Source organism: Telmatherina bonti (genome assembly GCF_933228915.1).
Source record: "Telmatherina bonti genome assembly, chromosome: 20".
Taxonomy (NCBI): Eukaryota; Metazoa; Chordata; class Actinopteri; order Atheriniformes; family Telmatherinidae; genus Telmatherina; species Telmatherina bonti.
This window is the reverse complement of record NC_136618.1, coordinates 8,364,339-8,385,000: the sequence shown is the minus strand read 5'-3', so window position 1 is coordinate 8,385,000 and position 20,662 is coordinate 8,364,339. Positions and strand designations below refer to the sequence as shown.

The following is a 20,662-nucleotide window of genomic DNA, read 5'->3' as shown; positions in this document are numbered from 1 at the left end:
GATTAAATGAGTAAACGTAGCGTTTTGTCCAGTACCAGTTTGCAGTTCGAATTAGAGTCCAATTTTTGACCATAAAACCACAAATATAAGGCATTTTGTATGATTTAGTAAAGTTTCTGTGGTTTTAAACCCCAGTAGAGGCTTTTAAACGAGTTTCTTCCAGTCATTTTGAATGCTACGACTGAACTTTGGCAGATTTTGTCACTTTTGCGCCTCCTGACATCGGCTAAAGCTGGATTCATTCTGCATATAGTGGAGCTGGTGAAGCTGGCGCTGCTGATGGCGGTGAAATGTGCTCACAATGGTCAAGACGTCATGTTACAGTTTCTCTTCCTTGTTTTTAAACACACAGACTCAGCAAGAACTCGTAATCACAAAATGACCAATCAGAAGGGAGTACTTCCACGTGGCCTCACTGGAAGGGATGGGATGCGAGTCGGGCCTCCACGGACCTACATGGAGCGTAAGACCATGACCAGACCAGACCAGACCAGAACCAGCCATGCAGACGCCATACGAGTATAATCCCAGTTTAATTCATATCTTTGTATCTTATTTTGTATCTTGTCTCATCTCTGAGACCTCTCAAGCCAGTAAAAGTCAGTGTCATGTTGACTTTTGTCTCCTGCTTTGTCTTTTTCTGTCTTCCTCCAGTAATGTCATCTTCTTTTCTGAATCAGCCAGAGTGCAGATTCAAAGTGGCTGCGGTGTTGATATCCAGTTGCTGGTATGTGGCATGTGCCATGGAGCAAAATGTTTCTGTAAAGTGATGCTCCAGCACTGAGAAAAGTGGTGAAGTGTAGTTTCTCAGTGCTGGGATGGGAGACAACGGCTCCGGGAATGTATATTATGAATTCCGGTGTGCCATCGAACTGAGCCAGAAATTTACATGACATTATGTAAGGTTAGTGTTTCTAATCAGGCTAATTCCATGCGCGTGCGTCGATTGTACTACATTCTAACAACCATATTATAGCAGAAATCAAATTATCCTTTTAACATCTGAAGAACTTATCTAGATCAAAATAACTGATGGTTCTATTCTATTTCTATTCTACAGTCATTTAGCAGACGCTTTTATCCAAAGCGACTTACATACATACTCAAACCCCGAAAGGCACTTCAGGGGGCAACTTGGGGTTCAGTGTCTTTCCCAGATCCCAATAACACATCAGCACATAGTCAGGGGAAGTCTGCAACCGAACTCCCAACTTTCCAGTTGAAAGGCGGCTGTTCTTCCTCCTGAGCAACAGCTGGTTCAACATGATTTAGAAAAACCTATTCATGCATTTGTTTTCAGCAGCTTTAACTGCTGTTGTGAAGATTTTTGACAGGTCTCCGAACATCACAAGCTGCTCCTCGCGAAGACCTAAAAACGTAACATATTAATCCTGTTCTCACATCTTTACTCTGGTTGGTTTCCTCAGAGACTAAGAATTGATTTTAAAATCTTGCAGGGTGTATCCCGCCTCCCGCCCAATAACCGCTGGGATGGGTTCCAGCTTGCCTGTGACCCTTAACTGGAACAAGCGGTTAAGAAAAAGGATGAATGGATGTTTTCATGTCTCTTTGTATCACCTTTTCACTGACATGTGCTTTACAAAAAACTTGCTTTAACTAAAAACAAAATATTTTGTTTTCATGCTCCTGATTTCTGGATCAACTCCCAGAAAACTGAAGTCTGATCCAGGCCTTTTTTTTAATGAATCAGGTCTTAAAAGCCTTATTTGCTGCTGTTTTTCATTAAGGTAGAGAGTTTTTCTATTTAAGTGCATGTTCTCACATCTGTAACCTGACAGGGATGGTGGTGGTGATGTATTTATTGTTAACATCTGTTTGAACCTCACTGTATGTATGTCACTGTCTGTTTTTATCTATTTTAGCTTAAATTTCTGTTTAATTTTTCTTTTTAGTTTATTTAAAATTCTATTTCTTTTGCACCTGCTGTAATGCTTTTGTTTTATTTAAAATAAACATACGATAAAAAATAAACCTGCTTTACTGCAAGCATTCACCACTATAAACACCATATATATTAGTACACTAAAAAATACCACCATAAATACCACTATCAGTGTTTAGCAGCTGTCTCAGCCAAGCTAGACCAGCTTTAAATCCTGGACTGGGACCATTTTACAGTATGCCAACCCCAATAAAGGCCATTAAGTTACAATACCTTATAAGAAAGCACAGCAATCAGCCTGGATTTGACTAAATAGGGTGAACTATGGTAGAAGTGGACTTGTATGCAACTCATAGTAAAAAGAAAAACTGCCTACTTGTAAATAAAACCAAATAAAAGTTATCTTATATGTAATATCTATTCATGTGGTTTTAGTTTCACTGCATGGTTTTTACGATATAACAGAATAATCAGACCCAAAATTCAGGGAAGACGCTTCAAATGATGTTTACACTGCAGGCAAATCGGACAGTTGCGTCCACCTGTGACCCTTTCTTTTCCATTCATAACTGCTTGGTCCAGTTCAGGGTCACGGGGAAGCTGGAGCCTATCCCAGCAATTAGCAGGCAGGGTGCACCGGGACAGGTCACCAGTCCATCGCAGAGCCCACATGTGAACCATATCTTATCATTTATGACATTTCTTATGTTTTTTTAAAGCGACCGCCGTCTAAACGATCACATTTCATCTAATATTTATGCCACAAGTAACATAAAAATTCTGCGTTGGAGGAGGTGGGACACAACAAGATGACTGAAACAATATATCTGACATGTAACATATTTACATCCATGAGCACAGCGTGCTGCAGCCATGCCACGGCTTCTTCAGGGCTGTAAACTGTTCACACTGATGGAGGTTGCATTAAATTATGATGTGTAAAACTAATCATGACCTGCAGTGTGAACACAGCTTTAGCCCACGTTTAGTAGGTGGGGGGGTGGTAATAGACCTGGATAACGGATACATTCAGAAAAGGTTGAAGCTTCAGGTCTCAGTAAAACATCCACCTGAGCAGTCGTCCCAGCAGTTCTGCACATTTGCTGAGCTTCTCCTCCTGCTTGGCGATGGTGGCCCCCCCTTCACAGCGGTCCAGCCAATAGAAAGCAGAAATGCTATCAAGGAGGAGAAGGGCTATGCCAGGTCGTGAGGACAGGGTGGTCTCCAGGAAGTGCAGGGTGAGGAGGAGCTGGGAGGAGGAGGAGCAGTGAACAACAAGGAGGCGGGAAAGACACGAACGCAGCAGCGACTCATCTGACCCGGCTGTGGATGAGCTGGTGGAGACACCTTTAAACACACATGGAGAGAGAGAGGGAGAGATGTAAAACGTAGCTGAGGTGGAACCTTGTCTTACTCTGAGACGTTTGTGATACCTGCGTTCAGCCTGTTGTCCAGGATGCTGACCAGCCGGAACATGTCCAGACTGTAGTCAGTATCCACAAACACTACGTCCACCTGCAGACCTCCAGCCGCCTCCGGCAGCACACAGCGACACAGCAGGTGGTACAACAGCTCCGTCTTACCTGACAAGCACATTTAACGCAGTTTACAGGGACATTTCAGAATCTCAGCAGCAGAGCTGCTGTTAACTCACCTGTGCCCTCCAATCCATACAGCTCCACCACCTCACCTGCCGGAGTCAAACACACACGTTATCGCTACCCATCAATCCCTCTTCAATCTGTTGTAATCTGATTACAAGTTACGGGACAGCTGAAAGAAAGACGAGGTCACCCTGGTCAGGTCCTCCATCTTCTGGAAACAGACGAGGTTCAATGTCCTTCAGAGAGCGACGAGCCTCCAGACGAGCAAACAGCTGCCGACACACAAGTCATCAAGTCACACAAACTGCACCAGAACACAGTCTGCACCAGTATCATACGCTGCACCAGAACATAGTCTGCACCAGTATCATACACTGTACCAGAACATAGTCTGCACCAGTATCATACACTGTACCAGAACATAGTCTGCACCAGTATCATACGCTGTACCAGAACATAGTCTGCACCAGTATCATACGCTGCACCAGAACATAGTCTGCACCAGTATCATACACTGTACCAGAACATAGTCTGCACCAGTATCATACACTGTACCAGAACATAGTCTGCACCAGTATCATACACTGTACCAGAACATAGTCTGCACCAGAGTGATAGTTAGTTAGTTAGTTGGTTAGTTTTGTATCGGTCGCAACCAGTTTGTCCATTTGAGAAAAAAAAAAAAACATCAAGCAACAAAAACAAAATAGGTAGAAGTAAAGCTTGTATGCCTAATAATATACACTTACAAGTAGAGTTACCTTAAATTATACAAATACCAACAAAAACAAATCCACTACAGACACAATGTATGATTTTAATAAAAAGATTTTTTTTATAAAGTTGCATATCTCTCAAAAAAACTGATAAATCATCTTTTTAAATAGAAATAAAGAATTACCTTCTTTTTTTTTTTTTTTTTTCCATTTCTGAGTTTATTCCACAGCTGAACACCCCAAAAAGACAAACATCTTTGTTTCACCCCTTTCCTAGATTCTGGAACAATAAATGAATCTGAATAGTCAGGCTTTCCATTACATCATCTAAAACTAAAGTATGAACAATTTCACAATGAAGATTTTTCTGGACATAAAATGCGACTCCTCCAACTTTCTTATTCTTTCTGTTGATATTATAGAAATAATTATTTTCTAATATAAATGATAAAGACTATGTTGTTGGGGCTGTGTTCCAATGTGATATCCATCAGAGCATAGTCTGTACCAGTATGATACATGGCACCAAAACATAGTCTGCACCAATATGATGCACTGCACTAGAACACAATCTGCACCAGTATACTACATAATGTGTTCACCGCATCAGAAACATATCATTATGGAAGAAAGCGAAAGAACTCTGGAACTTGGGGGCCGACAGTCCGGATCAACGGAGCGTGTGGAGGGGTTGAAGAGATGTGTCCAACAGACTGGAACGGCTAGAGGAGAACTAGGATGTGTAACATGAGAGCATCCGTAGGAATGAGAAGAAGCTGGTGATATTAGGAAGATGTGTGCTTTAGAGACTACGGCGGAGAAACTGTAGGTAAGAGACTTGAAAATGTTAAGGATGAACAGAAACAGGAATGAAGACATCAGAAGGACAGCACATACTAGGAGAAGTGTTTGGGAGACAAAGTCAGAGAGGACAGACTGAGATGGTTTGGACATGTACAGAGGCGGATGGTGAATATATCTGTAGAAAAATGAGTGGAACTAGCAGGACATGAAGTTAGAGGGTGTAGGACAAGTGGAGGATGGAGGCAGATGATTCACTATGGCAACCACTGAAAGAAACAACCAAAACACAAAAGATGTCCATGTAACAGTAATAGTTTCCAACTACCTTTAGTATATATTAAAGTATCACTTGTAGTAGTATTAATTGTAGCTTTGTGTATAGAATTAGTTTTAGCACTTGTTGCAGCATTAGCTGTAGTAATTAGTACTACTAACTGTTTGTAGTATCAGTTCTCATATTATAGTACTGGTTGGAGAAGTATTAGGACTTTTATTTTGAAACAAACGTCCGGCGGACGGGTGCGCAGACTAATCATTTTTAACTTCTCTATCGAACTGATTAACTGTTCAGGTATGACGCAGACACCTGCAACAGACATGATGTTGAAGAACTCACCTGAGTACCACTTTCACTCATGTCGGCGCGAGCTTCACCATCCTCCTCCTCTTCCTGTTTTGGCCCCGCCGCGTGTTTAAATTCACTTCCTGTTTCCGCTGTTTTGCCATGAAAATGACGCAGCTCCATTTTACATAACTTCAATTCCGAGACAAGAGACGAAAAATGAATTTATTAAAACAGCTTATTAAACAAACTTTAAAAATATTTGACTTTCATCTGACAGATTTCATAGAAAATAACAAATACAATTTTACAGTAAATACATTACAAAAAATGTCCACTACTTTCTATATTTTCATGTGTAACTAATTAAATTAACATGTAAATTCAAATCTTAAATGTAGAATAACTTTTGTGTCACAGAGAAAGCAGTCAGCATGCATTTAATTTAGATTTCTTTTAATGACTAATGAAAAAGGACTCCTCAACACGGTCCTGAATTTATCCTTACAGGAACAAACCTTCTTAGTTGAAAAAACCAACAATTTAATAAACAGCCAACTAATACAAAGTGACAAAAACAAACTATTTTTTAAACATAGTACTCTATTAAAACAAATTAAAAAATTATAAACTATTGACAGCAAAGAGTCCATTAATCACAGGATGCGGTGAAGTCTGACAAAGCATGGTAAGATGATGGTCACCTGACCACTTTGCAGATCTCTGTAGACCAGGTAAGTCCATTTTTCAGTGTCATAGTCCATTTGACCAGTTTTCTCATAATTGTCAATCATCTTTAAGGCCTCACACACATAATCACCATCACTAACAACCTTCTTTGACCTTTCCAAACCTTGTACAATGTTGCCATCCACATTGTGATTGGTTGTAACAGCCCCATGTGACAGCTCTTCTGACTGTTGGAGGTATTTGACTGGTGGGCCCGCCATTCTCCTCAACTTCTGTGGTTCCTTATCTCCATCTTCCCTTAAGACCATGTGATCTTTTACACCGTCTATAGTCATGTGACCTCCCTGTCCATCTATGGCTTCAGACCAATCAATAATATTTGAGACTCCATCCTCAACATTATTTTTTTCAACTTGTTTTGGTTTTCCATTTTGTATGGATTTGTTTACCGTGGTGGGATTGGTTGTTACAATACCATGTGGCTCTTCTGACTCTAGCAGGTATCTGGTTGGTGGGTCGACCGTCACTCTTCTCAGCCTCCGAGGCTGCTTGTATACCCCCTCATGTGCCTCACCATCTACTCTTCTTTCTTCCTCATTAGTTTCTTCTTTGGAAACTGTGTGATTTGTTCGTCTTGCAACATCTTCTGGACTGTCAATCATCTGTGAAGTGTAGCCCTCAGCACCACTTTCACCAACAACCTGCTTTGATATTCCTGAACTCTGTCCAGTTTTAACTCCTGTCTTGTGATTGGTTGCTACGCCACTATGCGACAGTGTCTCTGACTCTAGCAGGTATCTGATTGGTGGGCCGACCATTTTTCTCCTCGGTCTCTGAGGTGCTTTTTCTCCTTCTTCCTTTGAAACCACATGACATGTCTCTCTATGTGAAGTCATGTGACCCATCTGTCGGTTTATAATTTCAGACCTGCCCATAACCTTTGAAGCTCCACCCAGAGCATCACTGTCACTAACAACTAAAGAGGGCTGTTTGGCGTCTTTCTCAGTGCTGTGATTGGCTGTAACAGAACCGTGACACAGGTCTTCTGACTCCAACAGGTATTTAACTGGTGGGTCCATTGTGATCCTTATCGGCTTCTTAAGCTGCTTTTCTACCTTCTCATTTCTCTCAAGCGTTCGCCTATCTTCATTGTCTCTTTTTTCTTTTAAAACTATGTGAGTGCTTTGTATAGCTACATCTTTAGACCTGTCAATCACCTCTGAGGCCCTGCCCTCTGCCTCAGTGACATCCTTCTTTGGTCTTACTGAACTAATTTTGTTTTCTTCACAGCGACTGGCTGAAACGATACCATGTGGGCGTTCTTCTGATTGGAGAAGGTATCCGATCAGTGGCTCGACCATGTTTCTCCTTGTCTTTGGAAGGTCTTCTCTTTCTTCCTTTGAAACCATGTGACACATCTCTCTGGCTACAACTTCAGACCTGTCAATCACCTCTGAGGTCATGCCCTTAGATATGCTTTTGCAATCAGCCTGAGATGGTTTTCCTGAATTTAGTTTGGGTTTGTTTTGAGCGCTGTGAATAGTTGCTACAGCAACATGTGACAGCTCCTCTGACTCTAGAAGGTATCTGATTGGTGGGCCAACCATCCTCCTTCTTGGCCTGACAGGTTTCTCCTCCACCTTTTCATTTGCTTTGTCTATTTCTTTCCTGCCTTGCTCGTCTCTACCTTCCATTAACAGTTTGTGACCTGTTTGTCTCACTACTTCCTTGGGACAGTCAATCACATCTAAAGCTCCACCCATAGCATCACTGTCACAGACAACCCTCTTTAATCCTCCTAGACTCTGTTTGGTGTCTTTCTCTGTGCTGTGATTGGCTATAACAGAACCGTGACACAGGTCTTCTGACTCTGACAGGGATCTAACTGGTGGGTCCATTGTGATCCTTATCGGCCTCTTAAGCTGCTCTTCTACTTTCTCCTTTCCTTCATGTATTCTCCTATCTTCTTTCTCTTTTTCTTTTAAAACTATGTGAGTGCTTTGTTTAACTACATCTTTAGACCTGTCAATCACCTCTGAGGCCCCACCTCCTGCATCAGTGACATCCTTCTTTGGTCTTACTGAACTAATTTTGTATTCTTCACAGCGACTGGCTGAAACGATACCATGTGGGCGTTCTTCTGATTGGAGAAGGTATCCGATCAGTGGCTCGACCATGTTTCTTCTTGGCTTCTGAGGGTTTTCTCTTTTTTCCTTTGAAACCATGTGACCCATCTCTCTGGCTACAACTTCAGACCTATCAATCACCTCTGAGGCCACGCCCTTAGATATGCTTTTGCAATCAGCCTGAGATGGTTTTCCTGAAATTAGTTTGGGTTTGTTTTGAGTGCTGTGATTAGTTGCCACAGCAACATGTGACAGCTCCTCTGACTCTAGAAGGTATCTGATTGGTGGGCCAACCATCCTCCTTCTCGGCCTCCGAGAGTCTTCATCTCTTTTTACCTTTGAACCCATGTGAACTGTCGGTCTATCCGAAGTCTCGTAACATGCCTGGTTCTTTACAAGGTCGGACCTGCCAACCATGGGTAAAGCCACGTCCTGGACATCACTCCCACCTTCAACCTCTTTAGTTTTTTCAATACTTTGTTTGGGTTTGTTTTCTGTGATCTGATTGGTTATTATAAAGCTATTTGACAGCTCCTCTGACTCTAGAAGGTATCTTATTGGTGGGCCAACGGTCTTCCTCCTCGGTCTCCAAGGTTGCCCCTCAACCTGCTCATTTCCTTCACCATGTATTCTTCCATCTTCTGCCTCTCTTTTTTCATTTAAAACTATATGACTTGTAGGTGCAGCCACATCCTTAGGACTGTCAGTCATCTTTAAGGCGCTGCCCTCAGCATCCCTGTTATAGACAACCTTCTTTGGTCTTTCTAAACTTTGTCTGATGTTGTTTTCAGTGCTGTAACTGGGTGTTACGATACCATGTGACAGCTCCTCGAATTCTACAATGTATCTGATTGGTGGGCTGACCATGTTCCTCCTCTGAGTCTCTATTTTCATGTCTGCCTTAAAGACCAAGTGACCTGTCTCGCCCTCTGAGGTCATGTGACCCTGCTGTTTTTCTGAAGCTTCAGAGCTGTCAATCATAATTAAGGCCACACCCTCAGCTTCAGAGTTGACCTTTGTTGGTTTTAACCGTTTGGATTGGTCTTGTTGGTTGTGACTAGTTGTTACAGGACGATGTGACAGCTCCTCTGACTGTAAAAGGTATCTGATTGGTGGGCTGACCAGCTTCCTCCTCAGTCGCTGAGGCGCTTCCTCATTTATTTCTTTTTCATTGTTTCTTCTTTTTTCTTCATCTTCTCCTTCTGCAACCATGTGACTTGTCTGTCTCTCTGATGTGATAGGATCACTTTGTCCCTTCATGTCGTCCAGCTTGTCAATCGCCTGTGAAGCTCCACTCCCAATGACCTCTTCCTGTGCTCCCACTCCATGTTTGATTTTATCGCCATACTGACAGGTTTTATTGGCCTTTATTGGCCCATGTGACAGCTCCTCAGACTCTAAAAGGTATCTGACTGGTGGGCCGACCATCTTCCTCCTCGGCCTCTGAGGCAGCTCCGCCTTCTGCCCTTGTGCAATCTTTTCCATACAGACTTTTTTAACCCCCATCTCCTGATCCGTTCTGCACCTCTTCCTTTTCCGCTCCATCAAGCCCTCATCTTGCTGACCTCTCATCCTCCTCTCTGAACTCTTCTTCTTCAGGGCCTTGTAGTCAACCCACCAACTTGAGCTCTTGCTTGTATGTTTATGACTCGACCAATCAGGACCCACTGTTAGTTCTGGGAAGCGAGGCCAGTTTTCCAGCTGTTCCACCTCCTCTTTTTTGCTGCCACCACTTTCAGCTTCCCTCAGCTTGGCCCTGATTCTGCTGCCGTGGCAACCAGCTTTGTAGCTGCTGTGGTGTTTGTGACAGTGCAGGTGGAGGCTGCTGCTACAGGTGAACCTCCTGTTACAGAGCTGGCAACTGAGTGTCCGTCCTGCTCTGTGGACTGACAGGTGGAGTTGCAGAGACGACCAGCTGGTGAAGCTCAGACCGCAGACCTGGAGGCAGGTAGAACACAGGTACAGATTAGGTGAATTAAGGTTAGAGCAGAAAGAAGAAAGGTCAGTTCACTTCCATATTTTTAGTAACTCATCTGTTCAGATTTAATTTTGAAATTCAGCATAGTTAGGGGTGTTTCCTTTTGATTGACAGGTATCTGATATCTGGCAGCAATAAGGAAACGTGTTGCACCTTTGCTTTAGCCTACCTACTTCTGTTAGCTGGTTAGCCCCAATTAGCTCCGGGTTAGCCCATTTAGCTACAGGTGGCTCAGAGTTTGATGGGTGTGAATCATCCAGCCCATGCTCAAAGTCGCACTCTCAGCTCTACCTCTTTGTCCATTTTTGTATTTTCCTGGAGTGACAACAAGCGAGATTCTGCCAAGATGGCAACAGTGGGGATCATCCACCAAGCTTTAATTCAACTTTTCAAAAATCTAAGGTTGACATTAATGGGTAATAAGCAGACTTTTGCAGTCTGATGTCAGCTCTGCACAAGTCTGCTCAGCAAGTGTGATGTGTGCAGCAGGGAAACTCCTAAAACTTACAGGACTGTGGCCCTCGAGGACCAGAGCTGCTCAACCCTGTCTAAAGTGACTAACATATGGCTAATTAGCATACAAAAACAGAGGCCCAGCTGTTCCTCCACTGCTGCAGCTGTATTTACAAATCACTGATAATACTCACAAAGCAGCTTTTTTTTTTTTTACACCGATTAAAAAAAGAAACAGAAAAACAATCACACAGCAGCAAGTTTCAATCGGCACACTCACCAAACAGTGTTGTGTTCAGTCATTATGGACGAATGATCAAGGCAACATTTACACTGCAGGCACAAATGATTCAAGTCCAACCTTCTTGTCCGTATATGACCTACATCTGATCTTTTTATTATTATTATATACACAGCAAACTTCATTGAACTTTTACCATCAGGACGGCGATACAGAACAATCAGAGCATGGACAAAAAGGTTGAAAAACAGTTTTTATTCCACAATCACAACTGTACTAGGTAATCACCATTATACCCACTAGAGGCTGCTCACAGGGGGATGTGCTTTGGGTATCGGGGTGGATTTGGTCATGCCAACTCGAATTAGATTATTTAATTTATCTTGTAAATTTTTTTTTTTTTTTTATTCATAAAGTTTTGATCTTTTATCCTGTTATACTTTATTCTTATGCTACTCCTGTATTTATATTATATGACTACGCACCTTGAATTTTGTTGTACATGTTACAATGACAATAAAGCCCATCTATCGATCTATCTATCTGATTTTTTTTCCAATCTGACCAAGGCCATTTTCACGTGTTAATCAGATCCACATCCAAAACTTTTGAGACTATAAAGAAAACTAAGATTTTATTCTCTTGATGTGTGACAATGTATGAGCAACTGTCAAATCACTTAATGTTCTTAAAAACCATACAATAATAATTTTTTTTTTAAAAACTCATCATGTGTTTCTATTTTTCCCGGCTGCTGTGACACTGTAAATTTCTCCTGTGGGGAACAAATCAAGGTGTATCTTATCTTTGGGCTGGGCGATTTGATGATATATATTGTTTGGACGACAGAAAATGTCTACCGTTTCATATGAGGCTCTATCGTTTACGCCACACAATAAGGTGCTTCACTGCAGTATTTTACGTCAAGATGCTATATACAAACAGACATGGAGGAAGACGGTAGCAGACAGGTTTCAGAGCAGGATAATTCACTAAAAGATGACCAGCCAACCAAAACTGATGATCTTGATCATAAGAGGGAAATTTCTGTTGCATGGATGCAGTTTGGATATAAAAAAGCCTGACGTGGAACGAGCTCAAAGTCCCAACCACGGACTCCGAAACAGCCAACTCATTTTATCACCTGCGCAGGAATCAGGATAAAGAATACTGAATAAAGAATAGAGTCAACCAGCAAAAGCAGTGTCAAGTGGAGGCAAAAGCTCATAATAAACTCCAGACACGAACGCTGCAACAGGTATTTACCTGTGGAACGTCATACGGCCATAGTTACCCCAGATGGAAGGAGATCTCTGCTGCCGTTGCCTAGCACATCTGACACATAACTGATGACTGACACAACATTACCCAAACAGTCTTATATGGTGATGTATATTTTTATGGAGATATAAAAGGAGCTGTATCTGGATTGGAGATTTTGCTCATATTGCCCAGCCCTATCTCATCTCTTTTAATCTTAGGTTGTGCTGTACGGTTTGAATAACTTTATGCAACTCAACACTACTTATAAAGAACTTTAACACAACTCCAGTGGCAAGAAAGTGCTGAATATAGTAGTAAAACATTTACAGTGCAAAGTGTAATCAGAACAAAAGTAGTAAAACAATAAAAAATTAAATAATAAAATGTAAAAAAACAATAAAAACTCATACTGGATCAAATGCTAGTTTAACAAAAAAAAAAATGTCTTCAAGGTGGTTCAAAAAATGGACAGTAATGAGGCTTCTCAAGCCTGCAGCGGCTAAGAAATCCATAGCAACCACAAAGTCTCTTTTCTCTCCGAGTTCCGTCTGGATCTCGGTACCTCCAGAAGACTGAAGCGATGCTAAAATAGGTGTAATATGTTCACTTTTACGTGTTACAACCAGAAGTCGAGCAGCAGCATTTTGGACTAGCTGGAGAGACACGTCCCCAAAATAAAGATGAAGACATGGATTACTGTCTCCTTGTATGAAGCGATTAAAAACTTTTTGTATTTTTGTTTGTTAAAAGTGTTGAAATTTATGTGTTTGAAGAAACATTTTTAATCCAAACTCAGCTGAGAAACTCGAAAGGCCGCAGCCCTGATGTTTCCGTGCTTCAGATTCAAGCCGAACACACCCAGAAGTCCATCAACCTTCTGCACAGTAACTCATTCATTTCAATCAGGTGTGTTGCAGCAGGGAAACGTTGGAAACTTTCAGGAAAAGGGCCAAGGATGGCGATCACTGATTGTTCCTGACCTGTGAACCAGTCTTTGATCGGTGACCAGATTTATTACGAACTACACAGTTTATAACAGCCGGGTTGATGAAGGGATCATATTCGTTTAACCTGCCTGATCGGACATCTGCATGAGACTGTTACCTAGACAACCAGGAAGTGGACAGTTAAAGGATAACTAGAGGACAAACAGTGGACTTGTTCAGGTGAGAGATGAAGGACCAACCTGACAGCGCTGCCTCCACCTTTGCACTCCTCCATCATCCGACTCCATCCTGCTGCTGTCTCCGTGTCCCTCTGTGGACACCTGGTCCATCTTCTTGTCCTTCTTTTCCCTCTGTTGAATCCTCACCGCCTTCTTCTTTACATTGGTTTTCGTCTCTCGGCTTTGACTGGCGAATGAGAAGACATGTGACTGCTCCTCATATTCTAGCAGGAATCTGATTGGTGGATGAACCATCGTCCTCCTCGGCCTTCCAGACTGTTTTGTCTCATCAGTTTTTGGTTCGAGAACTCCTCCCGCTGCTGGGCTGTGGTGGATTCCAGCTGAAGGCTTTCCAGAGGTTTCCTGATGTTTCTCTTCTTGCTGTTCAGTCTGTAACTCCTTGTCTTTATCGTCCTCCATTGGCTTAGTGTTTTTGGCGGGGCGGCAGAGACTGTTCTTGCTGGGTGGGGGTTTTCCTGCAGTGTGATTGGTCAGGCTATCAGTTGGCCAGGACTTTGTATTGGACACATGAGACATCTTCTTCCTCTTTGCCGCTTTCAGTGTAAGTTGATCAGGGGACAAAGACTTATCTGTGGAGAGAAAGATCTGAGTCGGCGATAGACACAAACCAGCTCTGCTGATACCAAGTAAACATGAGGACATGTCTGATATGCAACAGCTGAGTCTACATCGAGCTGTGAAACATGTTCAACAGGTGCCAGAATAAATTATGGTGAGAGTGGCTCCAATAAATAGAATTTAACTAAAACTATTTTATGTAGCTTTAATCAGACAGCTGTCATGGTCAAGCAACAGTGCCAAAAGCATGCCAATCTCAATCATCAAAGACTGATTTTTAAGAACATGAACAAAACCTTGCTGGCAGGGAAAGTGCCCCAACTGGTGCTTTTGGTGCAGCAGTAACAACAATAAATAGTTGGGCTTACACATATACACAGTGGGGCATCAAGAACTGAACTCCTGAAGACGAGCTGGACTCTTGTTTTCCACCACATCGGCTCGGCAACAGCTACTTTGTAGACTTGGGAATGGACTTATGACTGCATCCCTCAAGGATTTTGTGAGGGGTGTTATGGGACAGGGTCCCTGAGGGGTCTGTGTGCCCAAAGTAAGACCTGCACCCACATTTCTGGCTCAAATTCAAACATGTTGATCTGCCCCTCGTCACTAATCGTGTTTGTGGTGTTCACAGACAGGATCTCAAGGCTGGGGACAGGAGGGGGGCGGGTTTGGGCACTACAGGGTTGCACTGATGTGGTTTAGGGCACATTCACATCAGCCTTTTTGATTCAAATCCTAGTCCATTTGGTCAGAAGTACAATTCACTTGGGGTATTAGGAATGTGCAAACAAAATGTAATTCAAATCAAAGAAGCAGACTTGGTCCACCTACAAACACAGGGTCGGTCTGCTTTTATTGGAAAACTCGGCCCTTAAACAAAACCCTGGCTTCCCTCCAATGGCCCCAGAAGGTCAGCAACGAGGTGCTCAGAGCTTGCACGTGCCAACCCAGAGCATCCTGCCTGGCCGCGCAACGTCCTACCCACTGGTTCAGTCATGTACTCTGCACTCCCTCTGACCACCCGACAAGAGCCAATTTCCAATTCAATCCTCAGGCTGCCAACTGGAAATGGCCAAGAGGCAAGCCCCGCACTCGGTGGCGGACATTATTGCAGGTGACCTCCGTCAGCACGGAGAATGCAGAGCAGCTGGCTCAAGACCGCCAACATTGGAAAAAACTGGTTTATCTGGTCGGCTCAACGCACAGGGGTGGGACACCCTCACCCTCACAAGAGCCTGAGATGAGATATTTCTATGCATTGCCTTTGATAAATAAAACAAAAATAAATTTAAAAAATCGGTGTATTCATCAGTGTGTTTTTATCCATAGTCTATATTTATCTACAAGAGTTAAATAAGAGCCCTCCAATGGACTGGTGAGCTGTCCAGGGTGTACCCTGCATTTCACCCAAAGACTGCTGGGATAGGCTCCAGCTTCCCCACGACCCTTTATCGGATTACGCGATTAGGAGAATGAATGAATGAATGAATGAATGAGTTAAATAAGAACCCCTGCTGTGATTTTAACTCTATAAGCATTGTCTTTAATGTCATCAACAGATGTTCAGACTCACCTTTTTCCTGCTCTAATAAGTGCTCCTCCATCTCGTCCTCCTCCTCTTCCTCAGCCAGACATGGGCTGAGGGGAGCAATTAGTCCAGGAGGAACAGCTGGGATATCCACAGATGAAGGGACTTCACACATCCCTCCTTCAGTGAAAGAACCATTGCAGTGAAGCATGCTAGGTAAGGAGCACCTATGCACTGGTTCTTCAGACTCAGACTGGGAGAACGGAGCCTTTGTGGGTAAGCGGGTGGGGTAGAGCAGGTAGAGGGCGGGGCTGCCAGCAGTCTGGGGAAGCAACAGGTTGATGTGCTGCAGCAGACCACCCCCTGCATCTTCTCTGATGGACACACACTGCCACTGTGCACCACATCCACCTGCAGGAGGAAGGACAGGACACCATCAGCTGACATCACACACGATCAAAGGACAAACCTGTTGCATTCTGGGGCAAATCACCATCTGAAACAACCCAAATCTAAACGATTTCAGGGGAAATCGGACCTGGTGCAGAAGAGATGGAGACAAGAGGAAGAAGATGGATCTCACAGGACGGAAGTGAATCACAGCGCTGAATTAAGCAGGTTAAAGAGGTGCTAATATGGTATTTGGAGTTTTCTGAGCTTTCTACAGTGTTACAGTGTTGAATCCTCATCAGACATGTGAACGGCACTGTTTTTTATCACCTAAACGCATGTTTGAGTTTGAGTTTTAGTTCCAACACGCTCTCTGTTCGGTTTCCACGGCGACAAAAAAAGCGTCGTTTAGAGAGTTTTTTCTACTTGGAAATCCTTGTGACGTCCCGGGGGATAAGGTTCGGTGATTGGTTACCTTCTACTGGTTAACAAGGGCATGTACAAATACATCAGGCGGGTGGAAAACGTGGGATAAAGTTATTTCCAACGATGGCTGGTGAGTTTACCAAAGAGAGACATCCTGCTGCATTCGTTGCTGTGGGTTGCTGTTTTCCACTTCATTTTCAGGGTCTGATTCAAGTTCCAACATGTAGGGCTGTATGCTATGTGTTGACATTGTATTTTGTTTTTTTTATTGAGTTCATATTAGCCTAATCCTTCTGTTGAAGGCGAAAGCAGTTGCGGTGCGCGCTCCCGATGTAGTGCGGTGGCGGGAGGCGGGGCTTAATGCTGAAGAGTCTCAATCCACTCGTTTTGCCCACAGGCTGATCTGACAGCCTACAGAGAGGGTCGGTCTGAAGTAAATAAAGCAATTTGTGACAATAACTCGATCAATCCCAGCCCTTTTGGTCTCAGAAATAAAAATAAATTAGTCTGAAATGCACATAATAGTTCCACTTTAATCTGATAATTAACACAATGAAAATCTGATCCTCCACAAAATGTTTTGGGAGATTTTATGAAAAATAAACTAGTTCTAATACTTCTAAATACAGAAGTGATGAAACAACAAAGTGTGTTCAGCAAGAGGCTTCTTCAGGTCCGATGCAAGACCGATAATCATTCCTGCCAGCAGCCAGCAGCCTCTGGAGCAAGACCTTCTCAAATTAATTGTTATATACTACAATATTGAATTTCCCTTTGGGGATTAATAAAGTTTTTTTCATTTTGTTTCAATAACCAGGAGGTGGCGACGTGTGTTTCCATCAACCCGCAGCAGGAGTCCGAGTCCACAACGAAAAAACCATCTCACCTGAGCATCTCCCACTGAATTGCTGAGTCAGCAGGTCCACCTGGATGCTGGCATCCCTCATCTCTGCCGGGTCGCCCTGACAACCCACTTCCCTCCTCCTACAGTTATGGTCCGGTTTCATCTGGACAACCTGCAGGTGGCGTCACATCACAAGCTGGTTTTTGTTACTTTACCAATACTACACATAATACTACACATGAAGCAGGTCAGGACTCCGGTCTGATGGACCCTCATCGACCTGCCCAGCAGCTTTGGACTGACCAGGACCTGGTTAATCAGGCTGAGATGCTTTTCTGCTCATAAGAAAATTCTGTTCATTGACTGTGTTTTTACTTCTGATCTTATTCACGTGTTTTTGTCTTTGTGACACATTTATGTAAAGATCTGAACAAACACGAAGTTTTTAACATCTCTGTAACTAAATGCAGCTCATTAACTCAGCTGAAGAGTTTTAACGTCTTATTTGCTTTTTTACAAAAACTTAAAAACCCAGATTTTTAACTTGTATTCAACAATAAAAATACTTCATGGACACACAAGTAGTACTGTAAAAGTGTAGAGTATTTTCAGCTCTGTTACAGGTTTTATTTATTACAAACTCATTTAACTTTAATAAATATTTTAAAGTATATTTTAAAATATGATATTAACCATTAAACGTGACTAGTAAAGAAATATTTCAGTACATTTATTTATTTCACGTGACATATGAATGTTTGTAGTATTGTTTACTGTGTGACACAAGTGCAAGTTTTTACATTAAAGTTTATTAAGTATTTCAACATGTGGTATTTCCCGTCTCCTCGGTAGATAGATGTATTTTTTCCTTTAGCTGTTAGCTGAGCTCAACCTCTGGATGAATCATGTCCAAATTACCTTTTTATCCCGTTAAAACGTCGGAAGGATGGAATCTCGGGGACCGCTAATGTTGCTCCCGGTGTCTCCGTCCGAAGCGGCAGCTCGGCGCTAGACAGTCACTTCGAGGCGCAAGTTTGCGGTAAAATTAAAGTGCTCTCGAACATTTCGGCAAGTTTTTTGGGGGTTTTTTGCGGCTCAGTTCTGATTTTAACTAAACAAACGGCGCTGACTCTTCTTCTCTGCGGAGAATGAAACTGTTTCTCTCTTCGCTCTGCTGCCCCCCAGCGGCAGTATGACGAACTGCACCACCACTTTGGCTTATTTGAGAACCAGAAAGTCTCCGTGCGGGCTGCACGGTAGTTGTTAGCACTGTGGCCTCACAGCAAGAAGGTTGCTGGTTCCATCGTGGGGTTTGGACAGTGGCCTTTCTGTGTGGAGTTTGCATGTTCTCCCCGTGTATGCGTGGTTTCTTTCTGGGTACTCTGGCTTCCTCCCACCGTGCAAAGACATGCATGTTAGGTTAACTGGTAAATTGCCCATGTGAGTGGTTGTGTGGCCCTGCCATGGACTGGCGAGCTTTCCAGGGTGTACCCTGCCTTTCACCCAAAGACTGCTGGGATAGGCTCCAGCTTCCTCACAACCTTTAATCAGACTAAGCGGTTAGGATAATAAATGAATGAAAGTGTCCACGTACTTTCAGACAGAGCAGAAAAATGAAAACAAAAGAGTGAAAAACCATACAATTTGCATTCCCTAAACCAAATAGAAAAAACTGAAAAATAAATTACCTGTTCTCTAAATTCGTGCACAGACCCTTGGACAGATCTAGAATCTTTGAAACTCAACTTTTTTTTTATATAAAGGTCTTTAAAACAGCCAGAGTTGAAACAAATTACTGTACCCAATCAAAATAACAACAGAACAGAACTATTCAAGGAAAAATAAATAACACAATAAAACAACAGGTCGCATACAAGAAATAAGGAATTAAAACAATAAAACAAAATAAATAAATAGTAAATAAAACCAATAATTAAATCCAAACTATAACACACTGACCAACAGCAGTCTTGCACTGGGTTAAAGACGTATAGGTCAAGAAAAGGGTGTCTCATGTAAATAATACCTGAAAGCAGTTACCCATGACCCAGCTTGGTGAAACTGAGTGGAACAGAGTAGCGATGATGTAAAACAACATATTAAATTATATGCTTCATTCACTTGCACTTGGACATCTGTGCTTTCCACAGCCACGTAGCTGTGTTTGTAAATAAACCTCAATATTTCATTGATATGAAGATGTATAAATGATTAATTAGCTTGCATTTGAATTGGCCGGTGGTTTGGAATAGATGGCAATTTGTTTGGTTGACCAGTGGTCCTGGTGAAAGGCATTTCTTTGACAAACAATTTGCTGTGTTGTTGTATTGTTTTGCTCTTTCTCTTTTCTGTTGCTGCCTTTAATCCACAGAGTAAATCAGTACTTCCCACATCAGCATCCACTGGTAGGTTGTGGTGGCATCTGTGGTGTGGCATCCTGGACAGCAGATACCCTGCTGAGAGATCAACATAGGTGTGGACTTGCCATAGCAGGAGGAGTTGAAGGTCAGTGGAGCCCTGTGGTGATATGATGGTGTGTCTGAATCACAAGGTGACAACCAAAAACACCAAGTGATGTATTAACAGACAGCCGGGGTCTGGACCAGGATGGAGAAACTTTCCCTGATGCTTTATACCTCAGTTCTGAGGCTGAATGAATTAGCTCACTCTCCGAGATCCAACAACCATCAAAACAGGTGCCCAGTTGCTGGTATGAAGGAGCTCCCAGTGCCCAGTTCTTTCAGAGTCCCTCATTCAGATAGCTTGCTTGTTATTGGCCATTAAATTTACAGTTTACAGATCTTTCTTAACAATCATTCGCCACATCATGTTTGACTGGTATATTATCATTTATAGGGATTTATAATCTGGGTTCAGTATTGGGTCTGTGCAAATGTCTTACCCATCAATCAATCAAAAATACCTTATTCATCCCCGAGGGGAAATTCAAGGTTCATGCCAGCTTGTCCAAGGTTTGACATATAGACATACAACATTTATGACATGTTTACAGAACTGAAGCTTCCTATAAGAACTGATGCCCTGTGGTTTGTCTTTCTAGTCTTAGTTTCCTCAGGCTCGTAATGAGTGTAGGTACTTGTATGTCTAAAGGAGGTTGTCTACTTGGAAAATTATATCTGAGAGAAGGAAAAGTGTGTTTTCTCTGCTTATCGTCTGACTGGAGCCAGAAGGAGTCCTTGACCCGGTCGCATTTTGTCTCAGAGCTCAGGAAGAGGAAGTCTGGGAGGTGGCGTGGCAACTGGGCTGAATATGCCAGGAACCTTGAGGCTATTCTCTTATTTCCTTGTGATGAACCTTAAATAGGGTTCACATCATCATCATCGAGTCAAAATCTCTCACTGATTCCAGTAGAAGTGAATTTTTTAC

At 42.6% G+C, this 20,662-nt stretch overlaps 2 protein-coding genes across 2 annotated transcripts in view; both read right to left on the bottom strand.

Annotated features, from left to right (window-relative positions):
- Nucleotides 1-5,664, bottom strand: part of xrcc2 (X-ray repair complementing defective repair in Chinese hamster cells 2) — a gene marked incomplete at both ends in the record, with an annotated part of 7,685 nt that extends 2,021 nt beyond the window's left edge. The window contains 5 exons of the mRNA XM_079259689.1: nucleotides 2,974-3,237; nucleotides 3,318-3,486; nucleotides 3,558-3,593; nucleotides 3,698-3,779; nucleotides 5,644-5,664. Coding sequence (XP_079115815.1) covers nucleotides 2,974-3,237; nucleotides 3,318-3,486; nucleotides 3,558-3,593; nucleotides 3,698-3,779; nucleotides 5,644-5,664 — 572 coding nt within the window. The remainder of the gene's footprint in view (nucleotides 1-2,973; nucleotides 3,238-3,317; nucleotides 3,487-3,557; nucleotides 3,594-3,697; nucleotides 3,780-5,643) is intronic.
- Nucleotides 5,665-6,112: 448 nt separating this feature from the next.
- Nucleotides 6,113-18,319, bottom strand: LOC306770756 (uncharacterized protein). Its single transcript, XM_079259680.1, has 5 exons — nucleotides 18,194-18,319; nucleotides 17,318-17,447; nucleotides 15,661-16,026; nucleotides 13,527-14,095; nucleotides 6,113-10,343 (listed from the first exon to the last, which is right to left on the bottom strand). The coding sequence occupies exons 2-5, from the start codon at nucleotides 17,436-17,438 to the stop codon at nucleotides 6,246-6,248; spliced, it is 5,154 nt and encodes a 1,717-aa protein (XP_079115806.1). The 5' UTR covers nucleotides 17,439-17,447; nucleotides 18,194-18,319; the 3' UTR covers nucleotides 6,113-6,245.
- Nucleotides 18,320-20,662: the final 2,343 nt, after the last annotated feature.